The following is an 18125-nucleotide window of genomic DNA, read 5'->3' as shown; positions in this document are numbered from 1 at the left end:
TCCTTCCACTCCCTTCACAATCAGTGACTCCATTAATTCAAAGCACCAAATGATGTACTAAATAGAGTGATTTGCACGCCTAAATGAGACAGGATAACACATTTAGTTTCACAAGCATCCTGACACGGGGATTCTTGAGAGTCATTTTAAAACAGTCTCTGTCCCCAAACGGATTTTCACATCCTGTATTATACATCCATGTTGGGAAAATCCGAAAGAGAGTACTGTCTCTCCAAGTCACATTAGCTCTGGGAATTCTGACTCCATATCTGAGCTGGTTGCTGAGGGAATCCCACAGGTACTGAAGTTTGTTTTCTCCTCCCAGGGACTACAGTTTCATGGGGCCTATTAAGGATGTGCTTCCCTTCTGTAAAATGGGACCAAACTGCAGGGGTCTGAGGACCTTCCCTTTTATGCTTGAGGGATTAACTACTAAAATATAAAAGTAATGATTGCACACATGGCTAAAAGACAGTGAACAACTCTGTGATAACAGAGAGAGAGAGAGAGAGAGAGAGAGAGAGAGAGAGAGAGAGGAATAAAGTGCTCACTCAGGGTTGCTGCATCAGCTCACTGCTTAGAGTCAGCAGGACCCTGTTTAGGAAAGAGAACGGAAACAATGGTCTTAATGTGTCAGGGAGGCAGGGTATTAGCTCAGAAGGGCCCCATTAGGAGGACTTGAGCACAAACAGTGTCTTCCAGATAGGATAGGGTTAACTCACGAGTGGTTGTCTACACAAGATCTGCACAAGTACGAGCAGGTCAGCTTTCTAGCATGGCGGTGAAGGGTCTTAACAGCCCCACTTCTCACTGAGGAGCTATTGGTGGTTGGTGGCTCCTGGGAAAGGGAGTCAGTTTTGTTTAAGGATGTGGCCTCTGGTAGACTAGCAATGGTATCAAGTGGATGATGCCACACCCACGAGCATGTTTGCGGGCAGCACAAATTGGACTTCATGGACAGAGAGTTCTCAAAAAGAGAAACCAAAATGGCTGAGAAAGATCACCAAAGGCTTCATCATTCTTAACAAGCTGGAAAGCGACAGTGAGAAGAACGTTGAGATTTCATCCTACTCCAGTCAGAATGGCTAAGATCAACCAAATAACCAGCCATAAAGGCTGGCAGGGATGTGGGGATGGGCACTCATTCACTATTGGTGGCAATGCAGATTGGTTTAGCAACTCTGCAAGTCAGTGTGGTGAATTCTTAAAAGAGCTAAAACTAAACCCACCATATGATGAGCCAGCCATACCTTATGTAGGCATATGTCCAAAGGACTCCACACCTGCCACAGAGATACTTGCTCAGCTGTGTTCATAGCTGCTCTAATTCATGAGATGAGAAGATCACCTAAATGCCACTGAACTGATGAAATGGTAATGAAAATGTGATACATATACATAATGCAATACTCTGTTCTTTGGCAGTAGAGAAAAATTAAATAATTAAAAATCCCAGTAAATGGATGGAATTAGAACACATTATATATATGTGAGGTAACCCAGACTTGGAAAGGCAAACACTACGTGGTTTCCCTAATCTGTGGTCCCTAGCATCAAATCTTCAAGCGTAAATATAGATCTCACCCCTAATCAAAGAAGCGCCACTTTGCAGCAATGGGAGACCATTACCAATGGTCTACAACTTGACAAAAGGCAACAAACAACCGATTGCGGGGTGCACAGCCTCAACTGGTAAAATTGCAAATATGATCCCCACCCTGAAGGCTCAGGGAGTGTGGTGAAAGAAGGGGCAGGATGATCACAAGAGTCAATGCGCCAGGGAGTCAGCTGTGAGACCGTGTCTCCTAGAAATGACAGGGAAGCTACACACATGAAACCTCAAAAACATGTCAGTCTAACCAGGACCTGAGCAGCGACAATGCCAATATACATAACAAGGGAGGGGAAAGTCTCATGTGGCTCCATCCCTTGACTAAGAGCTACAGGCAATTAACAACTTTCTGAAAGAAGAAAAAGAGCCGTACCCAGGGGTGAGTTATTAATAATCTGTTATCCAATAGCAAGCGATCAGCCCTAAAAAGATACATATGTAACACTGATGAGTTAGCAGGTTGTATTTATATATTGGTATGCATATATAAGCAATAATTATAATATATAAAAAGAATAAATATAAGATAGTAAAGAGGAGTTTATGAACTGAGTGGGGAGTAAAGGGATATATGGAAGGAGTTGGAAAGAGAAGGGGTAATGATATAATATATAATGATATAATATTTTAATTAAGATGAGGGCTGAAAAAGAAGCCATGAGATTGGGAGGAAGGTTGTGGCCATGAGTGGATCCGGAAGGAGTTACAGGGAGGAGTGGGGATAAAAATGATCCAAGTACAGTGTAAACATGTATGAAATTATCCAAGAATTAATAAAATGCACATGTGAAACAGAACTCGTTGCAAACATAAAAACACTTCTATCAGAATACATAAAGAACTCACATGAGAGAAAGAAGACAAACAGCCCAGTAACAAATGAACAATCAATTTACAATGCGCAAACTCTTCACTGGGAAATTATGTAGGTGGCAAAGAAGTTCAAGGACAGATGCTCAACATCCTACTCACCAGGAACACACAAATCAGAGCTACAGTATGCTGGCTATGTCCAGCCTCGAAAATGACTGCTGTTATGAAGACCGTTAATTCTCAGCGCCTGCGCGCATGTGGCACTGCTGGTAACTTTCATGGAATGCTGACGTGGTGACAACTATGTATGTCGCTTGTCATAGGATCCTATCATTCCACCTGCAACTATGTGTCCAAGAAAACATGAATGCAAAGACTTTCAGGAAAACATGAAAAAGTGAGAAAGCCAGCGATTCATTCATTCCTGATAGTTCAAACCTGAGCTGGCGCCAGTGCCTATTAACTGGGCAGCATACAAACAGACTCGAGTCTAACCAGGCAGTGGGAGAGAAACGATCCCGAGCTATGAAGGAACAAACTACCGATCTATGCTGGAGCAGAAATTAATCTCAGTAGCTTTAAGCGTAGTGAAAGAAGCCAGACACCAAACACTACGTGTTGATTCTCCTTGAATGTAATACGGTATGGGCGAAGGCACACTGGGAAGCAGGGGTGAGGGTGTCAATGGGCTGACCGCAAAGCCAGCAGAAAACTCCAGGATTAGAAAGTTTCATGCCATCATTATGCTGATGATTACTACGCTATAAATCATTGACATAATCTGTCAAATTGCCCACGGAAAATTGCTGGATTTTGTTAGATGGAAAGATCCCATGGTTCCAGCACCCGCAGCAAACCACCATTGATAATGTCCCCCAATTTCTTCCTGTCCACACTAGTATTTAGACTCATACTTTATTTGTATATTTTGCTGTACTATAACCTGTACTATAATTAACAACTCACGCTATACTGGGAGTCTCTGGAGAGTAGAGACATCACTGTTTTTATTACCTACCTCTGTGGTTTCCTTTCTCTTGGAAGGAAGCTCATTAAGACACAGGATCTTTACAAGGAAGGTCAAACAACAGGACGGATGTTCCAAGGGAAGGCGAAACATTTCTTCCCACACCAGTGGTTCTGCAACCCTTTAATACAGTTCCTCGTATTGTGGTGACCCCAGCCATAAAATTATTTTCATTGCTACTTCACAGCATAACAGTTTGCTACTGTTATGATCATAATGTAAACATCTGTGTCTTAGGCAGCTCCTGTGAAAGGGTCTTTTGATCTCAAAGGGGTCACAGCCCACAGGTTGAGAAGCACTCTGCAGGGAAGTTGAGGAAGTACACAAAAAAATAGGTTTAGGAAGTCCCTGAAACTGACCAGATTCACGAGGCCTTTCATATCCCAAACATGTAACCAATAAGAGACACTACAGATGAGCCAAGCTGCCTGGGAGATGCTGAGACAATCCAAGCTGTTAAGAAAATGCTCAGACTAGCCAAGATACCCAGAAGAAACAGAACAGCTGAGCTGTCTGGGACAAACGCAGACCAACTGAACTGCTACGGAGGATGTTCTTCAACCTCTTCAGCCACCTTCAGGTTTTGTGAGATGTCGCCCATACACGGGTGGGCTCTGGTGATGCAGCTTTGAGTGACATGCCTTAGCCATGCTTATGTAAATAACCCCAATAAAACTCATAGATTCACCAAGCTGGACTTTGGTGGTATAAAACTTTGGTCTGTCAGTTCCCTTCGTGGGGTGAGTAGACATTAGTTCTTATCTCCCCAGAGATCATATCAGCCAACAGCACCCAGTGTCCTGTGACAAGGAGTGTAATGTCTGCTATCAATCAAGATCTTAATTGGTGGGCCCTATGGAGGAGACTTGGAAATGGCTCTAGAATAGGACAGACAATATCTGGCTTAAACTTCAGACCCCATTTCTTATTAGTTATGCATAGTCCTGAGTAAGCCATGTAGCTTCTCTGGGCCTCTAAATCCTTTCCATTATAGAATGGAAACAGTGATCCACTCTGATGGTTTATGAGAAAGGGAGAAATTGTCCTGTGTGCACATATCCACACACAGTGGGGTTCTTGTAATTATACGCCTCTTCTTTTTGTCTATACAATACTAATTTACCTAATTAATTGTTAATGTGTTTTTAATTAATTACGGGACAATACTGTTTTTGTCGGACATGTAGATAAGATCACAGAAGATGAAATTAGACAGTCTCCAGAAACAAAAGGCCAGTTCTGATAACATGAATTAAAGAGGAGGGAGATCTCCTTTGCCAATCTCTTACAAAATTGTACGAAGTCTTTCATTCTGCACAAAGGATCCACCATCTTCTCGTTTTGACTGGAGGGCTTGTGGTGCCCCAATGGGCACCTCATTGTTTGTTTGCTGGGAGTAAGTTTTAAGACAACATTGAAAGTAAGTAAATAAATAAATAAATAAGGGGCAAAAAAAGAGGACTTAGCAATGAACACCAGAGGGAAATAATCTACTTCCCAACAGGTCTCTGCCAGCATTTATTTCCCTAATGATTCTTCTTTTGTTTCTAGGGAGAGAAGCTAATTTAGCCCACGATTATCCTGTCCCTCGACTCACAGAGGAAAGAACCACGTTATACCTTTAGTCCAGAGTCCCGGGTTCACAGGGTAACCTGAAGATCGACATGAAGCCCTACTGCCATACACATGGGAACACCAGCAAAACTAATATGCGAGCCAGGGGTGGGGACCGTGCTACCCGATGGCTCCAGATGGAGTTTTACTGTTCAGCCGGTGAACACCAAAGCAAAAGCGGTGACCAGCACATCCACCCGAAGGTCCCACAGATCTCTCTGCCCTCATCAGCGGGTGTCTTAGCAATGATTCATTTGGAAAACAGAGTGCGGGTGTTTTCTTCAGGGCTATAACATGTCAATCCTGAGATATGATCCTGACAGGATTAGCTCCCTTTGGAAGTGATGTGCCTCTACAAAACGTCACCGTCCCACAGTGGCAAAAGGGGGAGGCTCAGGATGAACATTATGGTTTGTTATCCGCAGGCTGGGGGCTCCTAAGCCAAAGCAGCTGCTTACAAATGGCACCCGTGCCTAGCCTGAAGCTGAGGAGCTACGGCTGCCCATGTGCTAGCATCTGCTTCAGCTTCCTCGGCTGTAACATGTGCACAGTGATAGTGGCTTTCTTGAAGGTTGTGGTGGGGATTAAATGATAAGATATGTACAATGACTATGACAGTGTGTAGCAATAACCATATACTACTAGTATAACTTATTATTTTTGGCTGTCCTAGATCACTGCAAAAGACATGCATTTATGCAAAGGAATACCTCAGATGGTAGATCCTTGCTCAAACCAGCACACTTCTGGGAATAACATAGGACTTAAGCAGTAAGTTGTCAATCAAAATGAAGCAATTTAGAGCATGAATTACCCAAGGTTTTCTTTGCCTAGAGTCACCCTAAAATGTTCCTCTGTGCCCAAAATGTCTTACTGAAAATCTATCAGACTCATATTGCATATATTCCAAAGCTCAGAGCTGTCAAGTCTCCAGTCCCACTTGTAACCTTAGAATCTTCTTAACTTCATGTTCCATCACCAAGCAGTCAAGCCAGGCAACGGGACCATCAATAAAACCGATTTGTCCTTCACAGGACAGGACAACAGTAGCATTATTAGGGAAGAGGTGACAAATTCTACCTTCCAGACAAAGGGCATTGTACCAAAATCTCACTTCAGTATAACCTCAGGGGTTCAGTTGTAGGAGGATAAAACTTATCTCACTCAAAAGGTCTAGCAATGGGTACCTGAAATTGGAGAAATATTGAAGTGGATATGAGAGGTTTGTATTGAATTCTTCCTGACTGACACCAGAAGACTATTTATTGTATATAAACATATCCCACTACAAAGCAGACTAGTGCTCAAGGAAGAGCTGGCGTATGGGGATGCTGGGTGAGGATGCTTATGTCAGCTCCATCGCTGGTTATGAGCAAACTCTTCTAATGTCCACCAGTATGCTCAGAGGCTATTCCCATTTTATGTGTGGCTAGAACCAGAAAAAGTTAGGTACCACTCACTTAAGCAATAAGTTCATTTTCTGGAGTCACTTCATTTGTAAAAATGGCAAAGCTGAAGCACTCGTTGCTTATTATACTGTCTGATTATGACACTTATATGTTCTAGGGAGGCAAGGTATGTGTTATTTTTGATCTTGATCTCAGTCATGTAGCCAAAACTCTGTGCAAACACTGGTTTAGTTCTTTTTCTTCCCCCTCCTCATCCTCTCCATATTTGCAAGGGATTCAGATGCATTGAGGATTTAAGGATAACAAAATCATGAGAGATTATTACATAGTCCACCAGGGATGGCAGAACTCCTATAGGAACCAGACTATACATAGATAGGCTACAGTATCCGACATCTTTGACAGCTATCAGCCACAGGAGGATTATGAGAGAAAGAGATAGTGGATGACTCCAAGGAAATTGATGAAGCTGTCCAAGATCTTAAAGGAAACTATCAGATATATTTCCCCTATATATTATCACTTTCAAAGTAAACCAAATAAATTAGCGAGTGACCTGTTTGTTGCCAACAGAAATCCAACTGAATTCACTCAAGCTTCTCCCAATGACCTCCAGAGGGAGGCTCTAAAGAAGGAAGCCACCACAGGGCAGAAGAGGCAACTCAAGTTCTACAGCTGTTCTTCACTTACCCCAGACGGCCATGAACACAGCAAAGAACACAGTAGCTCCGTTGTCAAAAAGGTGTGTCACCTGGAAATGACAGAATCCATTCAGCTGGTTTCTCAGGAACAACACTCTGCTATTTTTAGCGGGGGCATAAAAGTAGTTATGGTGATACTTTGTAAGGGCTCTTTGGTGAATATTCCTCCTGACAATGAGTAAGAAGGGGGTGGGTGTCTTCTGACTGTGACATTCAGACACGGAGAAAAGAGTGTGTTCCCTTTACATCAGGTTCATGTATCTCCAACAGGGCTTCTTAGAATTCCACTTTGCATGCCTTAAAAACTCTTACACATATATAGATATGGATAGAACTATATTTAGGACCAGGGAGGTGCTTTTGTTATTGATTTATAGGCTCTTAACTCCCCAAACATTGTTTCTAATGTCTCATTTATTCATTTCAAAAACATAGCTATTTTGCTTCTATATAGTTGCAAGCAAACATTCTGTGGGTTACTTTGTATTTCAGCATTATAGATGCAAGAGACAAGAACTGTTACCGAATTCGCTCTCACATTCATTAGAGCCCGAGGCAATCACTGCATTTGCTCACCCACTTCCTATAACCCCAAGACAGATAGCACTACCTTTGCACCAGAGTGTCATCTAAAGTTCTACTGTTGCTGCCAAACAGCCACACTCGTTTCTACCCCCAGTCTAAATCCCACCAAAGTCCATGGCAAACTGATGACCAACGGTTACAGAAAGCATAGCTTTTGGGGTACGTTTCCCTAGTAAAGGATACTTTACTGTCCCTGGAAGAATATGCCCATAAATAGGTGTTTTCTTGCTGTATCACAGTGTCAACGATTTTGTATTATTCCAAAAGTTTATGCTCTCTCTTTCTTTGAATGTAGGGGAGATGGGCAACGTTCAAACGCTAAATGTGGCACAAGTATCTAAGTCCTACTCCTTTCATCTGTTGGATGGAATGCTGGCCACCCAGTACCACATAATCCTAACAGTTCTAGGAGTAGATAGATGGTGGCTCCAGGCTCTGTATCTGAGTATCTGGTGAACGTACTAGCTGGTGACATGAGGTTCTCGGTTGAATTGTGGCTGTCATTCTGGGCTGCCCAGGTCATTCCCACCCACACAACAGATGTCTCTACAGATGTCTCTCATGCTGTTTCCAGGGAGCACACGGATCAGTGGGACCCAGCGGAGAGCTTTCCTGGGACAGGATATATCAACATTTGAAGAGACAGTTTACTACTGTGGTTATCAGCATGAGTCAGAACAGGCAAGAAAAGAAGGACTTCTGGTTCCTAGCAAAATGCTAGTCTAGCTCATCTGATGGTCCCCTTGGCCAAGTCCCACCAAAGCAAAACAAGAGAACAGGCTCCAAATACGAACAAACACCTCAAGATATTCCAAGGGACACTGGTGGCGGTCCCAAACCGATCTATGTGGGGCATGTGTATGTGTGGGCATGCGTGAGTGTGCATTTACACGTGTGCATGTGTGTGTGAGAGCCTAAGATCAATCCCAGGTGTCTTCCTTGATTGTTCTCCACATTGTATATTGAGGTGGGTCTCTCAGTCAAGCCCAGAGTTTCTGACTCAGCTAACGTAGCTCGTTTAGGGGATTCCCAGTCTCTGTCTCTGACATGCTGAGATTACAGGCAGGGTGTCACATCCACCTGGGCTTTCCGTGGGCGCTAGGGAGCTGAGGCCCTCGCACTGGCATGGCAAGGGCTTTACCTCCTCACCTATCTCCCCGGCCCAGCAGAAACTTTCTGCTGGAGCACAGACTCTACAACAACAGAACAAAACCTGCAACAGGTTTTCAATGATGGGGATGAAGCCCAGAGCCTCCTATGGGCCAGGCAAACACACGACCACTGATTTATCCCCAGTACAAAGGCCAAGAATTTAAAATAAGCACAAACAGGATACTTAGGGAGAAAAGGGGAAGACAGAAGCCTGGAGGCATAGCATCTTCCCATCACAGGACGTGAACCTGTCTGCAGAATGGCAGTGTGCCCAAGTGTATTTGAGAGACACCGGGGGTCTGGTGGGTGCCAGTTCTTTGTATTTTGTTGTTAATTGGTTTAATTTAATTAATTTATTTATTTTGCAGAAAACAATAAGTTTGTCAGCATCTCCCTGCTCAGGTCACTTGGAGGTAGGTTTCAGACTCTTGTGCTTGCCGAGGACGAGGGTACCACATCATCTGATGAGTGAGCAGAGCAGCTGCTGCCTGGGTTGGATCTACTCTCTAGATACAAGACCCACAAACTCACTCCTGACATTTCTAACAAACGCCTCCAAAGGAAGCCTGCCGAACTCGGATTCTGTCACTCTTGACTCTAGTCTGAAGTTTTAGGGAAGACCGAATGCAAAATTCAGTCTAAACATCATACAGCTCAGTAGGACCTGGTGGTAAAGAAGAAGTGTGTATCCTGGTAAACTGAGGCCCATGGTTATCAGGTTTACTGTCTTATGGGTAAGAATGAACAGGTTTTAGCTTTCTGAGTACAATGGTAATAATAACACCTGTCTTGAAATTGACATGCAGGTTGGAAATAATATGAACTACCCAGCAATTATGGAAATAACCTAATATTGCAATCAGGATTATTTCAGATTTCTGATAGAAGTACTGCCAACAGAAGCTTATACAGACTCTGAGTCCTCCGAACTATTCTTGATGGTTACTGGGAGGAATTATGAAGGATTTCCTAGAAAGGGAGTTTCACCCAAGCAGCTCTTCACATTAAAAGTCTTTTCATAAGCAACAAACACATGAGACACCATACAAAGACCAAACTGTAAAAATCTGATGGTTTCCAAAAGCAGGCTTTGGAAACATAAATTATCTCACGACTTTTCAAACAAAATCGCACTGCTGACAGAGTTCTTGATTTCTGAACTATATGTTCCCCAGGTTGCTCTGCTTCATCCGTCTTACAGCTTCAATCTATGTGTCCTCTAAAGATAGGGAGAGGCACTGCATCTTCTCTGGTCTTTTGTGACCTAGGCTCAGAGCCCAGATCTTTTTAGACTCCCAGCTGACTGCTGCAGCTTGGGCTCCCCATAGGACTCACCACCTGCAGGGCTGTAGCCATTATGGATGGGTGGGCTGTGGGCTGCCTATTAAGTTCTGTTGTCCTAAGTGAACAAAACAGGGCAAAGCTAATGGAGTCATTAGACAGATCCAGGCTGTGGTCATCACAGATGTGTGATAAAATCTGCCAGCCCCTTTTATAGCCGGAATCCAGGCAAACATATAGGCAGCGGATTTTAGGAAAGCCTACCTCAACCTGAACTCTAGCTTTTGTTGGAAATTATGGTACTGCCCTGAAGTTAAAAAAAAATCCTCTGGGCTCGGGAGGCAGAGGCAGGCGGATCTCTGTGAGTTGGAGGCCAGCCTGGTCTACAAGAGCTAGTTCCAGGACAGGAACCAAAAACTACGGAGAAACCCTGTCTCGAAAAACCAAAAAAAAAAAAAAAAAAAAAATCCTCTGGGAATTTGATAAATGTATCTACTATTTTTTTAAAGTAAGACATACCATGAGAAAGGGGCATGAGGTCGCACACGACAGAAATCACAGTGTCATGTCCTGAGCGTTATTTTCAAAGCACTCTTCATTTAGCAGGCTGTGTCATGGAATGGGGCAGAAAGGACTGGCACTTAACTGTGGTTAAGAATGACAAGCTTAGTCCCAGGAAGGCAACACCTGTGCAAGGTCAATGAGAGGTGGCTGAGCTGGATTTGATTAATGGCAATAATGATAAAGAAAGTTAAATGGCCACAACTATTATTTACTGAGAATTTTACTGTTTTTTTTTTGTTTGTTTGTTTGGTCTTTTTTAAGGCAAACTACAGTAGAATCCAATGTACGTTGTTTTCATTTTTGTTTTTCTCTTGTAATTGTTATGTGTTTTTGTATCTTGTAATTGATGTTTTGCCTGCCTGTATGTCTGTGTGAGGATGCTGGATCCCCAGGAACTGCAGTTACAGACACTTGTGAGCTGCCATGTGGGTGCTGGGAATTGAACCCAAGCCCTCTGGAAGAGCAGCAAATGCTCTTAACCGCTGAGCCATCTTTCCAGCCAAGATCTTACTGTTTGGCATGTCCGTTTTATAGATGAAAAGAGTCTCAGGAGCATAGAGCTTAAACAACTGCTCTTGGCAAACAAGTGGAAGAGAGGAGAGTCAAACTCAGAAGCTGCATGGAGCAGAGGTCTCCAAGAATTACATGTGGGTGTCCAGGTTCCTGGTTAGCCACAGAATGTCTAGAGTAGGAGTTTTTGGCCATTTTCTCTGCTATGGATCTCTTTACCAGGCTGGTAAAAGCTGTGCATCTGTCATGGGTAATGCTGAGTGGTCAATTTGACAGGATCTGGAATCCCTTGGAAGAAAGGCCTCTGGCCAAGCCTATGAGGGATTATCTTGATTAGATAATTGATGTAGAGAACTGCATCCTGAACATGGGCAGCACCATTCCCTGGGCTTGGGTCTTGTACTGTATAAGCAAGAAAAAGCTGGCTACACACAGATTCATCCTCCCACGCTTCCTGACTGCAGCAGCAATGTGCTTCCTGCTCCTGCCACTATATCTTCTTGGCCATGTTGGACACCATCTTGGAAACATGGACCAAAATCATCTCTTCTCCTGTTAAGTGCTTTTTGTCAGAGAATTTCATCACAGCAGCAGGGAAAGAAATTGAGACGGTGTTTAAACTGTGAGTAAGCTTTTAATATGTAAAAGATTGAGTACATTGCTTCCCAGCCTTTTGACTAAGATCATGTGTAAAAATAAAATCCGCTGGATCACAAGAACCAAACAACACAGAACACACTGGTGCTCACCAGAATTTACGCCACGAGAGACCTGGGCCCCACATGTAACCAGCAATAAATACAAACCACCCAAAGAACACCAAAAGCACAGACTGAACTTCCCCTGACTCCAACAGCATGCTCTCTGCATCAGGCCACAGTGCAGTATCTCAGGCTGGTGCCTGGAGATGCATCTTTTAGACACATGGCATTCAAAGGGTTATTTGCAATGGAATGCTGAGCGCTGACATTCCCATCATACAGCACAATGTGGGGCTCAAATGTAAGAAGTAACAGAGGCGTACGGCCACCCCGTGTTCCACAGGAAAGCCTATATTAAATTCTATCCCACCTACGATGTTGCCTGTTGACTTACCTTGGCGTAGACACAGCTGTCTGACAGCCTCATGAATGGACAATATTTGTCACATACAGGACACATAATGATGTCTGTCGCTTGGCAGACTTCTTTACTGAAAAAGAGAACAGAGGAGGATGGCCTCTTGATGACGCAGAACGTGTTTCCGCTCTTCCTCTGAAACATTGCTAGAGCGTCCAACTCATAAATAAGACCCACTACACTCATTTCATGCCAACAGAAGCGTCTCAGTCTTTTCTGATATTAACATAAACAGCCCCTGCATGGATTAATATTGTGATAAAAAGGTTATTATCACATTGCTTATAAATAAGCTTGATTTACATATTAATATATTAAACTTGGGGAAATACATTTGTTTATACCCTAAATTGTACCAAATGAGTCCTTCACACATTTTACGATGGGAAGCAATTTCGTATTGAATTATGAAAACAGAAAGATCCTCCAGAAGCTTGCCTTTGTTTCTATGTGCATGAAAAAAAATCAATAAATTGGAGGAATAACTAAAGATTTTAATCCTTGGAGAAAACCGAGTATTATTAAAAATGTCACACAAAGTAAAATATTTCTGTAGGCAGGAGGCAAAAAAGAACCACTCATTCTTAAAAGGAAGATTATTGTTTAAGATCACTGCAGTCCGGTTCTGCAATAAGATGTCTATGAATATCTGAAGCCATATTCTGCTGAGGAAACCAAGGGACTGATTGCCATACAGGAACTGATGATGGGCATTAACAATTTGGCGAAGGGTCTTCATTGTTTCGGAACATAGAGATTCCTTGTAGAAACAGAGAATTCATGAAAACAGGATTGCTAGCTTCTATTCCACACCGGCAGGTTCTAGCCTTAAGACAGGGAAAAATTCAGAAAGGGAACGACTTGTAGCTGCTGGATGGGAGTGAGTTGTCCATGGATGTATGACTGCTCATACATCTGTCTGGAACTGTAACTTCCGCTTCCATGGTAGCAAAAGACCAAAGCTGTGAGGACAAGGGACATAGGGGACCTAGAGAAGCTTTTCACGTTCCCACCAGAGACTGAGAAAGAAGTGGAAAAACTACGCCACCTCAAAGTGCAAACTGCCAAAGCAAGCTCCCCCATGGGTTTCCCGTACCTGACTTGGCAGTGATCCAGAGTGGTGACTCCATACAGGAAGACAAACAACCCGATGAAGGCTGCAGGGAAGAGCATGCCTGTGTACCAGCCAAGCCAGGCAAAGTACAGCCCGATCTTCTCTCCAAAATACCGCCTGTTTGGGACACAAAAACCTTGAAACCACAGTGATGTGTGAAGTTCAGGGTTATAACACTTGGCTCAGGTATGTCACTTAGCAGTGATTTTCCTGGGAAAACAGACAAGGGAAATGAAGGGAAGAAACAGCTATCTGGTCGACCCAAAGCTCTGAGATGACAGTACTCCCACATTATTTTATACCAAGGGAGCAGAATGACCCCGCCCCTAAAAGGACATTGCTATATACCAGCTTACTCTGAGAATACAGAATGGACTGGGAGGGGTCAAAGTGGGGAAGGAGCCAGGAAAGGCACTTCTGTCCTTGCCACCAAGCAGATAATGAGCAAGGGCAGCCTAAGTGACAGGAGAGGCCTGGGGATGTGAGAACGCGGTCAGAGCAAGAGATAAAGAGAAAGCAGCATCTAAGGGGTGAGGAAAATTCAAGACAGATGCTCTCCAGATGCTCCATGATTCATTCTACTCAAGTCGTGGTAGACCAAGTCAAGGCCACCAGCCACCAGCTCTGCCTTACTTATGGGGACACCATAACCCCACTTTCAGTCTTTCCATTTATCTGACAACCAATCTTACAAATTCCCTCACACATTTTATCTAATTACTCACAGCCTGGTAATTTTTTTCTACTTGTTTCCAATACTCAGGGCCTTTTTCCCTTCCAGGAAACTGAGCTTCTCAACTCCAGAGACCGTGGACTGGCTATAAAACTCCAATCATAATGCCGCTCTCGTGGAGCTGGTTTACTCTAGCAACGTTCCCTAATTTCTCATCAGTGTAATTGGGTAATTAAAGGGGCAGAGACCGCAAAGAAAATTGACTTTTATTTCCTCCTCTGCTCCCTTGTCTACCACCACTGCATCTGGCCAAAGGAAAATGATCCCATCTCTGGAAGTACTTTTCCCTCATGTGGGTCATCTGTGTCATTTGGGACCCACAGAGAAGGGGGTGTAATTTATCAATTGCTTGGTCTATGCTGAACAGACAGCAATGACTGTGGTAGGAAGATCAACTACTTGGGGAGATGGAGTATAAAGTGAGTTATCTTTTCATTATTCCTTTCTGAGTTCATCTATTTTTTATTATATGGTTATTGTTTTTTATAGGGCCCCAATGTAAATGAACCTATCTAGCTAGTCTAAAGAATTAGATATGGCTCAATCTTCAATGAGGAATTCATGATTGTGGATTGTTATCACTCAACCTTAAAAAAATAAGTCTTTAAATAAATAATGAGCTGGTATTTCACAACACTGCCACGACAGTTTGGACAGGTCTAGACAATAGAAAGCAACAACAAAAATATAAATACACAGTTCTCATAAGCTTAAAGCTGATTCATTTGTACCTACAAATCAAAACAATCTTTAAATATTATTAGCGTAAGATTAGAATAAATTAATCTCAAAACACCTTGGATAAGAGTTTCTCGTCTGTCATATTTGCACCAATCACTGAATAATTGTTGCCCCAAATGCTTGGCATCAGCAGTATTTCAACTTTCAAACCTGTAGCTTTTGAATTTTGAAATATTTGCACATAGTGAGGCATCTTTAGGAAAGGATCTATGTCTAAACACAATTTACTTTTTCTATTTGTAGTCACATATGTTTACACCGCCTCTGTATTGCTTGGCTTATCACTGGGGATCGGACAAGGAATGTTCCCCTTGTCATATCAGTGATCAGGAAGTTTAGGATTAGAGAAACAATTTTGGATTTTTGGATCAGAGACAGTCAACTGTGGGAAGTAATATTCTAGATCATCACTAATATATTTAATCAGTATTCCCTCTCTACAGAATGACTTGCTCCTCACGGAGTCTTGTGGGAGGTCTAACCCATCACGGCTGTCCCTTCCATGGCCTCTCCCTGAGGTCCCTATGGTGGAAGCATCACCCTCAACAGAGTGAGGGTGGGTTTACCAAGAACAGCCAATGTCCTCTGAAAGGTTACCCTCTGGAAAAACCGAGTTAGAGCAAGAGCTGAATGGGTCATTCCCCAAGTAAATTTCCTCCAGGTGTCAGTATGCCCTCATTAGTGCCATGCTTATATGTGCAGTTAGTTAAAAACTTACCTTACCAGATCCAAAGGCTGGTATTTATACCACACGCCCCAGGAAGCCCAGCACTCGTACAGGAGATGTCGGTGGTTCACCGCTCCGTGGGTTTTAATGGAGTTTTTACTTCTGTAACTTCCCTGGGATAAGAACAGCACTGCTGGTGAGTGACACACAGCCACGAGGAACCAGACAGTGACACCTGTGTCTTCAGGTAGCAGTGGCGAGAGGGGACGAAAGCAGCTCCCTCTCTAGGAAGGGGAGGCACTTCCTCTTTACTCCGTTACTTTGGATTGGTCTTGTTGCCCAGGTCAGCAAGCAAGGAGCATGTGCTTGTGAGAATGGGGCGGGGGGGGGGGGGCAATGCCCAGGCTCAGTTCTGCTGCTTCCTCACCGGGAGATCGTGCACAAACCTCCTCAAGTCTGAGCTCTACTTTGCTAATTCATCAGGAAACTGACACTATCAACCACAATGTGTTTCTTCCATGGTCAGAACCGATAGTCCAGCTCAGAGGCCATGCCCAAGGCTGGTTAGGTAGCACTCTACTTCTCTCCTGATGAGGTTTAACAAGTGGCCACCACTGTGGTCTTGTCACGTAGACTCACAAACATGGAAATCCTAAATGTAAAAGCTGGACACCACCTTCAGATCCTAATAATTCAAAGCTCTACGCAACCTCTCCACAGATGTGAGGCCAGACGTTCATGGTGATGCCAGTTGCACAAACAGAAAAGGATACCTCTGGAGGGAAGCCAATTCACAGTAGCCTAGAAATCCTTTCTTAATAGAACTACGCTGGGACTAAGCGGGCTTGTTTCAGCTTAACCACCAATCCAGTGTGTGATTTAGGGGAGGGTCAGCCTTTCTCCAACAAAGGTAACAATAGCTTCCCACTCAGCTTCTGAAGGTTATTTTGAGGAGAGATAGCAGCATCAAATTAAGTTGAAAGGCAAAAGAGCGATGGCTCCATTACTGTGCTGCAACCATGATCGGTCAGTTCTCTTCCCAGAGAGCCAGGACTGTGCTAAGTCTAGAAAGTGCTGGGGAGGACTATGGGTGATGGCAGGGCTGACTAGCTACATCTCTTCACGCATTCTCACGTCTGCTCACCCCCGGCCATGCGCAGGCACAGGGTTGGGACCTGGGTGGGGGTACACAGTGCCACTGGCAATGCTAAGAACCACAGGAAGTCATGGATGCTTTGGGTGAATAGAATGACCAGACTCAGGAGCCCGTGCCTCCAGAAAATCATTGTGGCAAAGCTTTGGCTTGCCATTCTATCAACGTCTCCTGGCAAGTTGTGAAGAAGATCACAGATTATGGCTTCTAGTTTGCTTAATAACCAAATTATGGCTAACCTTTGATATACCTTGGATGTTAAAAATCAACTTGTTAAAGAAACTTTAACATGTCAGAAACAATATATGTTTGGGAGAAATTTGTCATTCACTCGGCAGCCTCCAAAGTATGTTGGTAAATGTCCCTCCAATTCCCCACTGGTCCTTCAGGCTCGAGAGGGCAGAAGCTATGGTGTTTGTCTATACGCATACAGTGACCCACAGTGAGGGCTCGGCCCCATTTATGGAATGACAATGTCTCAATAACCATGTAAATTTAGGGATAGATCCTGGGTTAAACAACCCAAGATCCATTAGGAAATTCAAGGTAAGGACCATCACAGTTATACTTAGGAAATCCATTAAAAATGATTTATTAAAGTCCTATTTAGTACTAAGCAAATAAAGACACTATCAACACTTACCCATCTTACTATAACGGATACAATATTATTAATTTCTGTTCATTATATCTGCTTATCTGATACTCTGCAAAGTAGTTTGCTCTCATTCTTTCAAAGAAGAGCTATAAATGTATTTATTGCAAAGTCTATATAGTTCAGGAACATTTATCCTCCCTTGGTACTTCCTTCCAATGCCTTTTTAATTGCATGACTTAGAGTCTTCAAGCTGTTTCTCTGGATTCATGCTGAGTGACTCTTGATTTAAATGTTCTTTCAGTTACATAAAAAGATAGAAATAAATTGACGCCGAGGGAGAGGTGGAAGGATGAAGAAGACGCTCCCTAATTACTAAACACGTTAAGACAATTCCGATGCATGCCTTATCAACAAATTAAAGACTATTCCTAGGAGCTAATTTTAGCAACAAGAAGTTATTGAAGGGAGGTAAGGAAAGGAGACACAATACCTCGTGCAGCGGAAAGGCAGCCTCGTAGGAGCCATTGGTAAGCAAGCGGTTCAGACCTGAAGCAACAAGGAAGCCCATTTCAGTGAACACTGAGCTGGAATCGTCAGTGATCAAGACTAAGTAAAGGCGGAGTAATGCTTCCTGGAAAACACAGCATCACGGGGAGGAAAAGCTAATTGTTTTGGAGAGTGTGGCTACTGGTAGCCACACCGCAGTGAATAGCCCCAGTCCCATGAGCACAC

General features: G+C 43.4%; 1 protein-coding gene across 4 annotated transcripts in view; it reads right to left on the bottom strand.

The window, feature by feature from the left end:
- Positions 1–18125, bottom strand: part of Ano4 (anoctamin 4) — a 320973-nt gene that overhangs the window by 42922 nt on the left and 259926 nt on the right. For all 4 annotated transcript variants that reach the window (XM_041677181.1, XM_041677189.1, XM_041677199.1 and 1 more), the window contains 5 exons: positions 17884–17939; positions 15694–15815; positions 13484–13618; positions 12364–12460; positions 7166–7226 (listed from right to left, as the gene is read on the bottom strand). In XM_041677181.1, the coding sequence (XP_041533115.1) occupies positions 7166–7226; positions 12364–12460; positions 13484–13618; positions 15694–15815; positions 17884–17939 (471 nt within the window). The remainder of the gene's footprint in view (positions 1–7165; positions 7227–12363; positions 12461–13483; positions 13619–15693; positions 15816–17883; positions 17940–18125) is intronic.

This window comes from Microtus oregoni, unplaced genomic scaffold (assembly GCF_018167655.1).
Source record: "Microtus oregoni isolate MIOR12 unplaced genomic scaffold, Mior012 000001F_ref0000356, whole genome shotgun sequence".
Lineage (NCBI taxonomy): Eukaryota > Metazoa > Chordata > Mammalia > Rodentia > Cricetidae > Microtus > Microtus oregoni.
Note: the sequence above shows the minus strand (reverse complement) of the source record. Positions and strands in the feature narration are given on the sequence as shown.